Source organism: Miscanthus floridulus, chromosome 18, assembly GCF_019320115.1.
Source record: "Miscanthus floridulus cultivar M001 chromosome 18, ASM1932011v1, whole genome shotgun sequence".
NCBI classification, from domain to species: domain Eukaryota; kingdom Viridiplantae; phylum Streptophyta; class Magnoliopsida; order Poales; family Poaceae; genus Miscanthus; species Miscanthus floridulus.
The window spans coordinates 108964977-108978782 of NC_089597.1; the positions used below are offsets into that span (position 1 = coordinate 108964977).

At 46.7% G+C, this 13806-nt stretch overlaps 1 protein-coding gene and 1 pseudogene across 1 annotated transcript; one reads left to right on the plus strand and one right to left on the minus strand.

Moving 5' to 3' along the window:
- The first annotated feature begins 304 nt into the window (after window positions 1-304).
- LOC136521140 (acyl-CoA--sterol O-acyltransferase 1-like) lies at window positions 305-935 on the plus strand (annotated as a pseudogene).
- Window positions 936-11034: 10099 nt separating this feature from the next.
- On the minus strand, window positions 11035-13223 carry LOC136519990 (7-deoxyloganetin glucosyltransferase-like). Its single transcript, XM_066513391.1, has 2 exons — window positions 12494-13223; window positions 11035-12409 (listed from the first exon to the last, which is right to left on the minus strand). The coding sequence occupies exons 1-2, from the start codon at window positions 12990-12992 to the stop codon at window positions 11427-11429; spliced, it is 1482 nt and encodes a 493-aa protein (XP_066369488.1). The 5' UTR covers window positions 12993-13223; the 3' UTR covers window positions 11035-11426.
- Window positions 13224-13806: the final 583 nt, after the last annotated feature.

The window sequence follows — 13806 nt, forward strand, 5'->3', positions numbered from 1 at the left end:
CCAGCGGCTGCTGGTACGATGGCTTCTGATGGAAGGATGAACTCTCGGGCGCGCGTAGCTGCTGGCTGCCGGTACGGTGCCTTCGGAGGCAAGGAAAGACTTAACGTGGGTAACGTGCCGTCAGATTGGAAGGAGCAAAGGGGATATATGTGCTTTGCGATTGTTGAGATACACGTGTCATTTGAGGAGCAAGGTCCTCCATGATGAAGGAAGGACCGGGTCCTTTGAAATTTGCCTCCCGAGCGGAGAGCTCCGCCAAAGCTATAGCGACAGTCTAGAGGCTTTTCGCCAATTGCACGACGCCATGCACCACTCCGTCACCACCGTCCCCATGGCGGCCCGCCATGCTTTACGCGCGCTTCGCCGCTTCCTCCACCCGCCCCGGCTTGCTCCGCCTCTTCACGCTCACCCCGGTGCTTGCCCTTCTCCTCATGCTCCCCTTCCAAATCCCGCTGTACAGTGCGCGGGGACTCACTGCCTTCTTCCTCGTATGGCTCAGTGAGTTCAAGCTGCTCCTCCTGGCCTTCGGCCATGGCCCGCTTGACCCTCGCATCCGTCCTCTCCCCTTCGTTTTCACTGCCGTGCTTCCGGTCAAGCTCCGGCAGGTCTCCAAGGATGCTGCTATCACAAAGACGAAGATGATCCTTCTATCTTCTGGTGTCAAGTTCGCTATCGCGGTGGCCATTTTCCACCACCTCCACTACTCCAAGGAACAGACACACCCTTATGTCACTTTCGTCCTCTACGGCGTCATCATCTACTGCATCATCGATTCCGTGCTGCCGTGCCTCGCCGCGACAGGGACGGCACTGGGCATGGAGCTGGAGCCACAGTTCAACAAGCCATACCTCTCAGCCTCGCTCCAGGACTTCTGGGGCTGGCGGTGGAACCTCATGGCATCGGCGGTGCTCCGGCCATCCATCTATACAACCTGATAGATTGATCTCTAATCCTAACTGGATCCAACGGTCCAGTTGGGCCTTTGATTCGTGCCCTGATTAGGGGCGCCCAACTCACCATGGCTGGAGGACCCCTGTCACACTGCGCTATAAAAAGAGGTGGGGACCGGCGGCTCTTATCACGAGGTTGACCTGAGCTGAGTTCCCCACCGACACCAAAACCCTAATCCGATCTAGAGGGCGCGCAGCCAGTGACGGGAAACTACCAGCCGCGCCGCCACCAGACTCCACTGCCTTCACCGCCGGTCGCCACCACGCATCACCGACGCCGTCTTCACCGACTGTCGCTGCCCTAGCGCAGACTACATCAACGAACATGATGGCGTCCACTGATCCCACCCCCTCTGCGGTGTCAGGTTCAACACCTTCTCCGTTCCATCTCTGTCTCTCTTGTTCTACATCTATTAGGATGAACTGCGTCCTTTATCCCGTATAGAATCACTCTACCTGCTAGATCTATGATCCTAGTGATCCTACAGTGTTAACAATGGTACCAGAGCCACCGGTTTCTAGGGTTTTAGATCTAGAACGGGTAAACCGATTAAAAAGGAAGTAGAAGGTTAGATCCAGTGCGGGTCTAACAAGAACAGAGGGTTCGTTTGAACCCTAACACTAACTGGGTTAAGGAAAGGTGAAAAAGAAGAGGCTTTCGGCCTTAAGAACGTAAGAGCCGAACCCTAAACCCGTAAAAGACTTCACGAGGAAGATAAACAGTGAAACCCTAACCCTAACCCTAATCCCCAATCGGATAAAATCCGAGAAGAAAATCCAAAAGCAGATGAACGAAAGGAGAAAGGGGGAAAGGGGCAGAGGTGGCCTACCTCGTCGCTGCGCAGCCCTACTGCTTCGTCGGCGCAGGAGGAAAAGAACGCCGAGCCGGGGGCGCTGCTCGCCGGGCTCTGGCCAAAGAGGCGTTGTGGCTAGGCCGCTCGACGGTGGCGCGCTCACCCGTTGGGGAGCGCGCACGCCGGCGAGGGGGCCGGCAACGGTGCTAGGGCTCGCTCTCGTCGCCGTTTCGTCCGCTCGACTCGCTCAGTTGCCGCTGACGCTGCACTGAGGAAAGTGGCGAAGAGAGAGAGCAAAGAAGAAAGTGATGTTAGGGTTCGGGAGGAGGCCGGCGTCGATGGTTTTTGTTCACCCGATCTCGACGCTCGTCCGTCGGATCAAAATGAATGGCTGAAAGGATCTAACAAAGCCTAGAGGGGGGTGAATAGGCGTATCTAAAAATTTACTGCAAATGCTAAGTTCAAATCTGTCAGCCACTGTCGGAAGTCCTGACGTTTGGGTCAGAACTCCCGACGTTGTCAGAAGTTCCAACGCAAACGTCAACAGTCCCGACGCCTAAGTGAACTACAAAAACAGTGCCAAATTTAACTTTGCGGATAAATAATCTTACAACCTCGCTTCCTAGTGGTTTGGTGAAGATGTTGGGTCACTCCCTTGACGTCGTAATGCCTCCAAACCGTAGATCGAGTCCAAACCCTAAAATGGAGATTTTGGAGACAAAGAGACAAACACATACAAGTAATCTTAAGTAATCTCAAGCAATCACAACAACAACAACAAGCACGCGGAACACAAGGATTTATCCCAAGGTTCGGCAACCCCACAAAGGAGCTCCTACGTCCTCGTTGTTGAGGTGACCACTAAGGTCGGAGTCTTTTTCACCTCCTTGCCTCTCTCAAAGCGACCACAAAGGTCACTTGAGCTTTCCACTAAGAAATCGAAGGGTGATACAAACTTCCCAAGGCTCTTCCACAAGATGGAAGCTCTTGGGCAACGCCTAGTCGGCTAGGGGCAAAGCCCCAAGAGTAATAGACGCAAAATCAACCGGCTTGACGAAGAAATTAAGTGCTCAAGCTTTCCAAAGTGATGCTCTCACTTAATCCACTCTCCTTTCATTCAAAACCCTAAGGGAATCGAATATTGGAGCAAAGGAGGAAGGAGAGGGGTGCTTTAGTTACTAGGGAGCTGTTCAGCACGAAGTGAGTCAACTGTGAAATGAGTCCGTAACGGTTAGAAGTGAAGAGAGGAGTATTTATACTCCAAGTGAAAACTCAACCGTTCAGATCTACGTCGGGAGTCCCGACGCAGATCCCGGGACTTCCGACGTTAGCAGAAAACATTGTTCACAACGGGTCAGAAGTCCACAAGGAAAGTCAGTGTCGGAACTCCTGGCAAACGTCGGGACTTCCGACGCGCACAGTTGAATAAGCAGTCAGCAGCACTGATGCTGGGACTCCCGGCATGGGTCAAGTCAGTGTCGGAACTCCCGACAAACGTCGAGACTTATGACGATCGGGACTTCCGACGATCGTCGGGACTCTCGACGAGCATAGACAGTCACCCAGTCAGAAGCAAGGGTGCCGGGACTCTCGGCTTAGGTCGGGGCTTCCGACTGTCGGGAGTTCCGACATACATCGGGACTTCCGACGTCCATAGACAAAGAAAAATATTCTATGTCTTCGTGAAGTGCTAGAGTGTCTCCCTTTTGATTTTATTTAAATGCTTGAGCACTCTATCTTTCTCAGACCAACTAAATTTGTATCCCTCTTTATAGTGCGGCGGATCCTAAACTCAAAAACAAAATTAAAACCTTTGGAGATCATTTTGAGTTCTTCGGCCCTTACAACTTCAAGAATTGAGGGATACCATTTCATTTTTATCAACTCTTTGATTCTTTCACGGGACTAATAGCTGCAACATATCTCATTTAGATCACATTAGTCCCTAATTTGGATGTCATCAATACACCAAAACCCACATAGGGGGCAAATGCACTTTCAACGGCGCTAGATGATCGGGCTAACTCGCGGCCCAGGCGGGCGAGGGTGTGAGGCCGAATTCCTAGCCCAGGCCCAGGTTGCGGCCTGGGCGTGGGGGAGCACGCGGGAGAGCGCGTGGACGGCAATGGGCCGGGCCGTTTTGCCGGCCAGGCCAAAGGAACAATACGAAATTGAATCAGTTTTTTTGTTTTTTTTCTTTTTCCAGTAAATGTTTATTTCCTGGAAAATGGATAAATGGCTTAAAGAAAATAGAAAAGAGAATTTCCACTGGGTAAAATTCACAAAATTGAGATTATTTTTCCGCTGCGTATTGAAAGATGTAATTTTCATTATCAAATTTGAACCAATGGGAGAATTGAATTTTGAAAATAGATATGTTTTAATTGATTATAGTACTGTTATTATTCTGACCAATGTTGATTAATGTCAATAATATGATGAGTTCTTTGTCATACATTAATTCTATTTCTGTCCAACGGTGATGTAGATTTAATATATGAACAATTATATGTTTTAATTTTGACCAACGTTGGAATCAAGGCATACAATTGTTGTCATTATTTATGTTCTCACACTATATGAATTGTGTTTTCAGGTGGATACAACTTGATGGGTTGTATCAAAGAGATCTCCACTCTCAAAGGTGATAACTACACGGAGTGGAAGAAAAATATTGACCTGGCCTTCATCTTGGCTGAGGTGGACTGGGTAGTCACCACACCGTGTCCCACAGAGCCTGTGGCACCGATGAGGGAGACAAACGAGGCTAATGCCGCTTGGGCTACCAAAGAGAGGGATTTTGCATCCCAAAGAATATCCTATGACCTTGAGCATAGGAAGTGGGTCACTGTCAACAAGAAATATTTAGCTGTGATAAAGAACACGATTGAGCCTATAATTGTGGGCTCAATCCCAGAGTGTGACATCGTCACTGAGTACCTCAAAAGAATAAAGAGTCAGTTCACTGGCTCTTCAAAGACATATGCTACCCGGCTAATAAAGCAGCTGGTGACAGAGAGATACTCAGGTAATGATGGCATAAGAGAGCACATACTAAGAATGAGCAATTTGACATCCAAACTAAAACCAATGGATCTGGCTATCAAGGAAGAGTTTCTTATCCATCTGATTTTTGCTTCCTTGTCAAAAGAGTTTGACACTTTTGTTGTCAACTACAACATACAGCCCGAGAAGTGGGACATGGAGAGACTCATGGCTATGTATATGCAAGAGGAGAGAATGAAAGCTGTCAATGGTGGCTCTATCAATTATTTGAAAAACAATAAGAAAAAGAATAATAATGCTAACTCCTCCTCAAAGTTAAAGGGAAAGGGTCCCATGCTGCATCAGCCTCAGCAGAATAAGTTCACAGTAGAGAAAGACCAGTGTCTCTATTATAAGAAGACGAGATATTATAAGAAAGATTGTCCCGATTACTTAAAGATGATCATGGCAAAGAAAGGTGAGAACATTATTACGTTCATAAATGAATCCCTGTATGTACAGTATTCAAAATCTACTCGGTGGATTGACTCAGGTGCAACTGTTCATGTTGCTAATTCTTTATAGGGATTCCGTTCGACGAGGACTACACAAAGAAGCGAAAGACACGTTAAAGTTGCAAATGGAGTCCGAGCAGAAGTTGAAGTTGTTGGCGATCTTTCTCTAGAGCTTGCCGATGGTTTCAAACTTATACTTAGAGATGCTCTTTATGTTCCCTCGTTACAGAGGAACTTGATTAGTGTTTCATGTTTGGACAATGATGGATATGATTGCCATTTTGGAAATGGTAAATATAAGATAACATTTAATAATGCATGTGTTGGTCTTGCTATCTTACAAAATGAGCTTTATTTGTTATCACTATGTGATGATGTGAATGTTGTCTGCGATGATGGGAACGTTGCGTGCGACAATGTGAATGTATCCTCGTCTATGGATGTAAACAGAAAACAAAAGAGAGCTCACGATGCATTGTCGAAATTATGGCACTGTCGTTTAGGCCATATTTCGAGGAGAATAGAAAGACTAGTTAAGAATGATATTCTTCCTCTATTAGAGCTCTCAAATTTAGAACAATGCTAAGAATGCATTAAAGGAAAGTATGTAAGAAAAATTAAGAAGGATGTCAAACGAAGCGCAGGAATTCTATAGATTATTCACACAGACATTTGTGGTCCATTTCCTATAAAGAGTGTGGATGGTTATGATTCATTCATAACATTCACAGATGATTACTCCCGTTATGGCTACATTTATCCAATCAAAGAAAGAACAGAAGCATTGGATAAATTTAAAATATTTAAGGCAGAAGTTGAAAACCAACACAATTTAAAGATTAAGATAGTCAGGTCCGACCGTGGGGGGAGTACTACGGTTGGCATACCCCATATGGCCAAGTTTCTGGACCTTTTGCAAGGTTCTTATAGGAGAATGACATAGTAGCCTAGTATTCTACACCGGGCGAACCTCAGCAAAATAGAGTAGCTGAAAGGCGCAATCATACCCTGATGGATATGGTGTGCAGTATGATAAGTTACTCCACCTTACCGATGAGCATTTGGATGGAGATGTTAAAAACTGCCATTCATATTCTCAATAGAGTACCAAGTAAGTCGGTGCCCAAAACACCGTATGAGTTGTGGATAGGAAGAGTATCCTCACTAAACCACTTACGTGTGTGGGAGAGTCATGCTGAGGCTAAAGTATTTAACCCAAACATTAGGAAGCTAGATCCCAAAATAGTGAGTTGCTATTTCATTGCTTACCCAGAAAAGTCAAAAGGTTTTTGTTTCTACTGTCCAGACAGACATACAAAGTTTATGAAAACAAGACACACAATCTTCCTAGAGGATGAAATGATGAAGGGGAGCATGGTAGCTAGAGAAATTGACCTTGAAGAGAAGTGAGTGTATGCTCCCACTCCGATGATTCATGAGCCATTTTTCTCATTACCTGTTGTCGTTGCACCAACAGTGCAAGACACAGTGGTGCCAGCACCTGTTGTTATTCCGTCTGTGACAACAATGAATGATGATGAGGAACCTGTTCTTTAGGACCCTGTAGAACCTATTGCCACAAATGAGGGAGGCAACAACAGCCTCAAACAGAAGATGTGCCAAATATGGAGGCCCCTAGAAGGTCTCAAAGAGTTAGAAAATCAGCTATTCCTGCTGATTATGAAGTGTACAACACTGAGGAATTTCAAATGGAGCATGATCCCATCTTATTTGAAGAAGCCATGAGAAGTGATCATTCATCAAAGTGGCTTGAGTCCATGGAAGATGAAATAAAATCTATGAATGCTAATAAAGTTTGGGGCTTAGAAATAATTCCTAAAGGAGCCAAAACAGTAGGCTACAAATGGGTCTACAAAACAAAACTTGACTCTCAATGGAATATAGAGAGATATAAATCATGACTTACGACAAAAGGCTTTACGCAAAGAGAAGGGATTGATTACAATGAGACCTTTTCTCCAGTCTCATGTAAGAATTTCTTTAGAATCATAATGGCATTAGTGGCACATTACGATTTAAAATTACATCAGATGGATGTAAAGATGACATTTCTCAACGGGGATTTGGAGAAAAATATTTATATGGCATAACCGAAAGGTTTTATCATGGAAGGAAAAGAACGAATGGGATGCTGCCTAAAGAAATCTATTTATGGATTAAAACAAGCTTCAAGACAGTAGTACTTGAAGTTTGATCAGACAATAAAGAATTTTGGGTTTAAAGAGAATATATAGGACAATTATGTCTATACAAAGTTTAAGAATAGGAAGTTTATCTTCCTTATCCTGTATGTGGATGATATCTTACTTATTAGTAGTGATGTCAGTCTACTACTGGAGACAAAAAAATTTTATCCTCAAAATTTGATATGAAAGATCTTGGTGAAGCTTCGTTCGTTCTAGGGATCGAGATTCACCGAGATAGAAGTAAAGGGGTATTAGGACTGTCACAAAAGGCATACGTAGAAAAGATCTTAAAGAAATTCAGTATGCACAAATGTAGTCCCTCACCTGCTCCTATAGTCAAGGGCGACAGATATGTGGATTTTTAATTCCTCAGGAACCAATATAAGATCGATCAAATGAAAACGGTTCCATATGCTTCAGCTGTCGAAAGCTTGCAATATGCTCAAGTATGCACGCGCCCTGACTTAACATTTGTTACCGGGTTACTTGGCAGATTTCAGAGCAATCCTGGAACAGAATACTGAAAATTAGTAAAGAAAGTTTTACGTTATTTGCAAGGAACAAAATGCCTCATGATGACGTATAGAAGATCTGATTCACTCTATATAGTGGAATATTCAGATTCTGATTATGCGAGAGATGATAGAAAATCCACGTCTAGATATATATTAACTCTCGCAGGGGGAGCTATTTTAATGAAAAAGCTCAAAGCAAACCGTCACTACATCGTCCACAATGTATGCCGAGTTTGTAGCGTGTTATGAGACAACGGGGCAGGTGAACTGGCTAAAGAAGTTCATACCCGGTTTGAAGGTGGTTGACGACATCTATAGACCACTTAAGTTATACTGCGATAATAATCCGGCAGTACAGTATGCTTATAATAATAAGTCAAGTGGTGCTCATAACAATACATAAAGTATTATATTGTGAAAGATAAAATCCAAGATAAGTTATAAATCTTAAGAGTATATAAATACTAAAAAGATGCTCGCGGATTCCCTTAAAAAACGTCGTCAATGGTGGTGCCGAATGATAGGTAGACAGTCCCATAATAAAAATCAGTAAAGCTTGGGAGGAAGGAGCAGTACAGAGCTTAGAAAGATGTGCTATGTGAGCAGAGCAGAGTGTGTGCGAGACCAAAGTGATCCTGTGTTTTGGTCGTGCAAAGCCACTGCATGGAGGCGAGCGGTGGTCTGCTTCTTGTCCTCGCTTCGCTGCGATCGTGAATTTTAGGAATTTGGCTAGGGTAGTATTTTTATTTTTATTTAATAATTAGTGTTCAATCATAGATTAATTAGATTCAAAATATTCGTCTCGTAATTTCGAACCAAACTATGTAATTAGTTTTTTTCGTCTATATTTAATGTTTCATAAACATATCGTAAGATTCGATGTAATGGCTACTGTAATACTTTTTTTGAAAACTTTTTAGGCAAGCACCGCCTCGAGTGTGTTCCGGTGGCCTTCACCCTGTACATCTCTGCCGGCAGCTGGCGCCATGTACTGCCCACTGCCAAGATCGTCTTAGCTACCACCGCTGTTTGCTCCCGTGCCTAAGACGACCTCCTGCTGATGCTCCCCGTCTATAAGTCTGGATCAAGAGATTCGTTGTCTACCTGTTCGGCTGATATTAAAATTGGCTGATAAACCGGCTAAAGCTAATTTGTTGTGAGAGAAAAACACTATAGATTCTAGTTGATAAGCCGGCTGATAAGTTCAAGCGAACATGCCCGCAATTGCAGATTCATATGAATATGGCCCCGTTCGTTTCGCTGAAAAAACAAACCGAAATACTGTTCCGGCTGATTTGTTGTAAGAGAAAAATGGACTGAAAAAGATAGATTATAAGAGAAGCGATCAGGCCCTATACTTAAACCGTCTGGTTGGTGCAGAAGAACTGAAGAAAAGTATCCATTTGAGCTACTTGATGTCTTGCTGTAACCTGCCACTTGATCAGCAGAGGCTTCGGGTTGGCTTGAAACATCGGTATAGCATCGACTATTCAACGACTATGGACTATTCGTACAAATGGATGGCTAGCAATTCGACTTGACATCAGTGACTACTGCCTACTAGTAGTGGCTAGTAATTCGGCGCGGGAGTTGAGGTTCAAATCAACTATAGTGACATGGTGAGTGGGCGGCGGCTGATGACTTTGGCTCTGGCCACCCACCGAGCCCTTCAGCCTAGGCCCAGTTTAGATGTCAAAAATTTTGACAAAACGATACTGTAGTATTTTTGTTGTTATTTGGCAATTAGTGTCCCATCAGAGTTTAATTAGGCTTAAAAGATTCGTCTCGTGGATTTCGTCTAAACTGTGTAATTAGTTTAATTTTTTATTTACATTTAATACTTCATGCATGCGTCCAAAGATTCGATGTGACGGAGAATCTTGAAAAATTTGATGTTTTGGGATGGAACTAAACAGGGCCCTAGCTTCCAAGATTAGCTGTACCATTAGTATAATATATGCTATTAAAAATTCGGTAGTACATGGTACAAACCTTTTTTGAGGTTCTAAATTATGAAGCAGAGAACGTTGATGGACCTGATGGCTCTGCTTTGAACCACATTTGTGGGGATTTAGCCGAGAGTTTGTGGGATGGTGATAGCATGGATCTAAATGATCTTATGGCTACATCCAGCCAAAAAAATTCAAGTTCGAAGAAAAAATACAAAGAAGGCGAGTAGCATGAAAAAGAAGAGGAATAAAAGCAATAGAAACAAAAGATGAAATGATTTTTTTTTGAATTGCAGTGGTTGGATTCAATGAAATTTTAAGGTTTTATTAAATTTAGTCTTAGAAAAGAACTTATATTTCGTAGGCCTTCCAGAACCGGGAGGAGAGATTGCTCGAAGACTTCCCTCATCAATAATCTTTGTGCTAGAAAATACCTTTATGGCATATTAAACCTCATTGAGGTAGATCGGGGGCATAATTTTAGGTGTTAGCCTGCTAATTTTTATATTGGAGAAATTGAGGGTGAATACTTTATTCAATTGAAAGTTAGAAATAAGGAGGACGGGTTTCAATTCAATGGTTACTAATTGTTGTCTATGAGTAGCACAGCGAAGATAGCCACACGCTTGGATTTTTTTTTTTTTGGACTTTTGATTCTCACCACCACCCGGGGAGGATATCCATATGGGGGAGTTTTTCTGTGGCTGTTTGGCAGCCAGATTGAGGACTCACCGGAGTTGTTGTTTGCGTGTTTACTTTCCCTGGTGCTGCTTATCACTATCGAAGAATTTAAAACAATGCCTCAAACAAATCATAAAAAACAAGAAAAACCAGCAAAAGTTAAATAATATAAGAAAGCTACCACAGATCAATGTTGGAACCACAAAACTGTGAAAATCTCATGAATAAGTCTCTCCATACAAAAACGATATTTCAAATATGAAATCATGTCTAACTATCATCTAAAATCTAGCGAAATCCAAGTAGCGATAGCATTGATACAGATGGTTTATCCTTTACATCCAATAGATAGACATAAACCCGGTTATAATGACCTAGTGCATGAACATTTACAAAAAAAATGTAAAATTCTTCTACTGGGAACCGGGAATGCTTGAGTTCTTCTTGGCACAATGGTTGAAATAATCTGTTCAACACACCAAATTCAGATAACCGTGCCGGTTTCTCGTAGTGCGGTTTTTCTTGGAGGGACTTTGCCCAGGCACCTTCATAGCTAAAGCTATATTGTTTTTCCTTAAAAACTTGATTGTTGTGCAAACATCAAATTGCGCAAATAATAAGATCTGAGCTCTTGGAAATGATCTAATCTAACAACCGTGCAAGGCGACGAAAGGGGAAAGCTATCTTTCCAAACGCATACATCACACGGTCACAAAAGTCACGAAGGGGGCTGAAAAACACGACCATTCCAGACTCTCGATAGTCGGTAGATGATCTCATCATCGTTCATCCATCGCTCAGCATCGCCAAACTTTGATCAGGGCCATCCATCATTGAAGCCATTTTGAGTGAGCCGCCAATCGTGCCGGAGAGAGCAGCACATCGTTGATGAGCCTGTCGAGGTTCGCGAGCGACCTCGCCGCCGACCCCGCGGCGGCCTCTTTCCACTCTGCCGCCCTGCGCGCCATCTCCTTGCCCTTTTCCCCACCCATCGCCTCCCGTATCCTCGCCTCCACGGCCTCCCGCCGCACGTCGTCGCCGACCTCCATCGCCACGCCCCACTCGACGCACTTGTACCGGCAGTTGGTCTGCTGCTCCGCGAAGAATGGCCAGCACAGCATCGGCACCCCGCCGCCGAGGCTCTCCAGCGTCGAGTTCCACCCGCTGTGCGTCAGGAACAGGCCCACCGCCTCGTGCCGCAGCACGGCCTCCTGGTCGCACCAACTCGCCAGGAGGCCCCTGCCCTTGGTCGCCTCCAGGAACCCCGGGGGCAGCGCCGCCGCCGAGGAGGTGTCGCCCTTAACGACGTCCGGCCGGACGATCCACAGGAAATCGTGGCCGCTGCTCGCCAGCGCCGACGCGAACTCCCCCAGCTCCTGCCCGCTCATGACCGTAATGCTCCCGAAGTTCACGTACACCACCGACCGCGGGCGGGGCTTCCTGGCGTCCAGCCACGCGAGGCAGGACTGGTCCTCCCGCCACAGGCTGCAGCTCACCGCGTCGAGGGGGCCCGGGCCCCTGCGGACGACGACCTGCTCCGTGACGGAAGCCAGCGGGCCGATGGTGTATACGGCCGGGATGATGGCGCGCATGGCGTCGAGCGCCGGCTGCTCCAGCTCGTCGAAGGTGTTGATGACGACGGCGGACGCGTACTCCGAGCGTTCCACCTCCTGTAGCTGGAAGTTCATCAGCACGTCGTTGGGGTCCGTGGTGCGGAGGAAGGTCGGGAAGTCCTTGAGCCGCATGTGCTTGCTCATGCCGGGCGCCCAGTCCACCGGCGTGTCCATGAACCCGTTCGTCAGCTGCTCTTCGTCTGCGCCACACACAAAAAAATTCACATCGCTTTCGACGGATTGGATAGGGATGCAGAGGACCAGAGGCAGCAGCCAGAGCATACCTTTGAAGGGGATGATGCCCCTGTCGATGAGGAGGCGGAAGTTGCGGTAGCCCATGTAGCCGCAGGCGCTGGCCGTCCAGAAGAGCGCGCACGGCACGCCCATCTCCCTGGCGGCGTCCACGCTGAAGCTCATCAGGTTGTCCGCCACGACGCACGTCACGCCGTCCAGCCCAGCGAGCAGGCTTCGCAGGTGAGGCGGGCAGTTGTGCTTGGTGGCGTAGCTGATGGTCGCCGGGTCCTGCGTGGCGTCGGCGTCGGACTCCGGCAGGCCGTCCGGGATGGTGGCGAAGCGGAACGCCGTGAGGCCCGCGACGGCGGCGGCGCCGCGGGAGCGGACGAGGCGGCGGTGGTTGTACTCGGTGTTGACGAAGGTGACGCGGAAGCCCCTGGCGTGGAGGATCTTGGCCAGCTTCAGCATCGGCGTGATGTGGCCCTGCGTCGGGAACGGCACGCACACTGCGTGCGGCTCCTGCCCGGTCGAGAGAGTAGCAGCGCTCATGTTTGCTTGCCTCCTGGCCGCAGGCCACCTGGGACAGTGGAAGGGATCGAATTGTTTCTTGTTTGTACAGTGGTAGGATAATGAGGCGCGCTTCGCCGCGCCGGTTAATTCATTGTGCGAGGGGAGGCACGTAATTTACATTGGAAATGCTCTCGTTAGGGCGTTCGACCCTCTGGACGTGTCCTTTCTGGACCTGCAGAGCTTGATACGAGCCGCTTCTCTATATAAAAAAATAAATGTCTATTTCTCGTTCCTCCTCGTCGTGGCCTTCTTTCACCGCGTGCATGCATCTTTCGTGGCCGACTCCACCGCGCCGCACGCCTGACGCTCACTTTCCTAGCACAGGAGACGCTCGTCACGGGCAGCACCGTCGCCGGGCGCTGTCTCCTCCACCGCGGGGGACCACAATTGCCCGCCCTATCGCCGGGAACCGCGCAGCAGTTCGTCGGTGGCCGCACAGCCACTCGCCGGGGCCGCGCAGCTGTCTGCCCGCTGGCATCGAGATCCAGATCGACAAGCCTCCATTCGTCCAAGCAGCAAGTAGATGCTACGCTAAAAGCGCATGTTGCAAGAGTATGTTTTAAGTGTTTCGAATGTTTCAGAGGTATGCTGTAAGTGTTGTTTTATCGATGTTGCAAAAAATAGATCGGGATGTTGCACATGTTGCAATGGCTATACACATATGTTTGAAGCGTATGTTCGAAATGTTTCATCTGTTTCGGACCTATGTTGCAAGTGTTTTATCTAGATGTTGCAAAAGTAGATCCGGATGTTGCATATACATGCATGTTGCAAGCATATGTTTCATATGTAT

Excerpts from the sequence above, each read along its gene's own strand:
- LOC136519990 (XM_066513391.1), bottom strand. The coding sequence starts at position 12,992 with ATGAGCGCTGCTACTCTCTCGACCGGGCAGGAGCCGCACGCAGTGTGC. Across the intron at positions 12,410-12,493 it reads GGGCATCATCCCCTTCAAAG|ACGAAGAGCAGCTGACGAAC; the intron begins GTATGCTCTGGC and ends TGTGTGGCGCAG.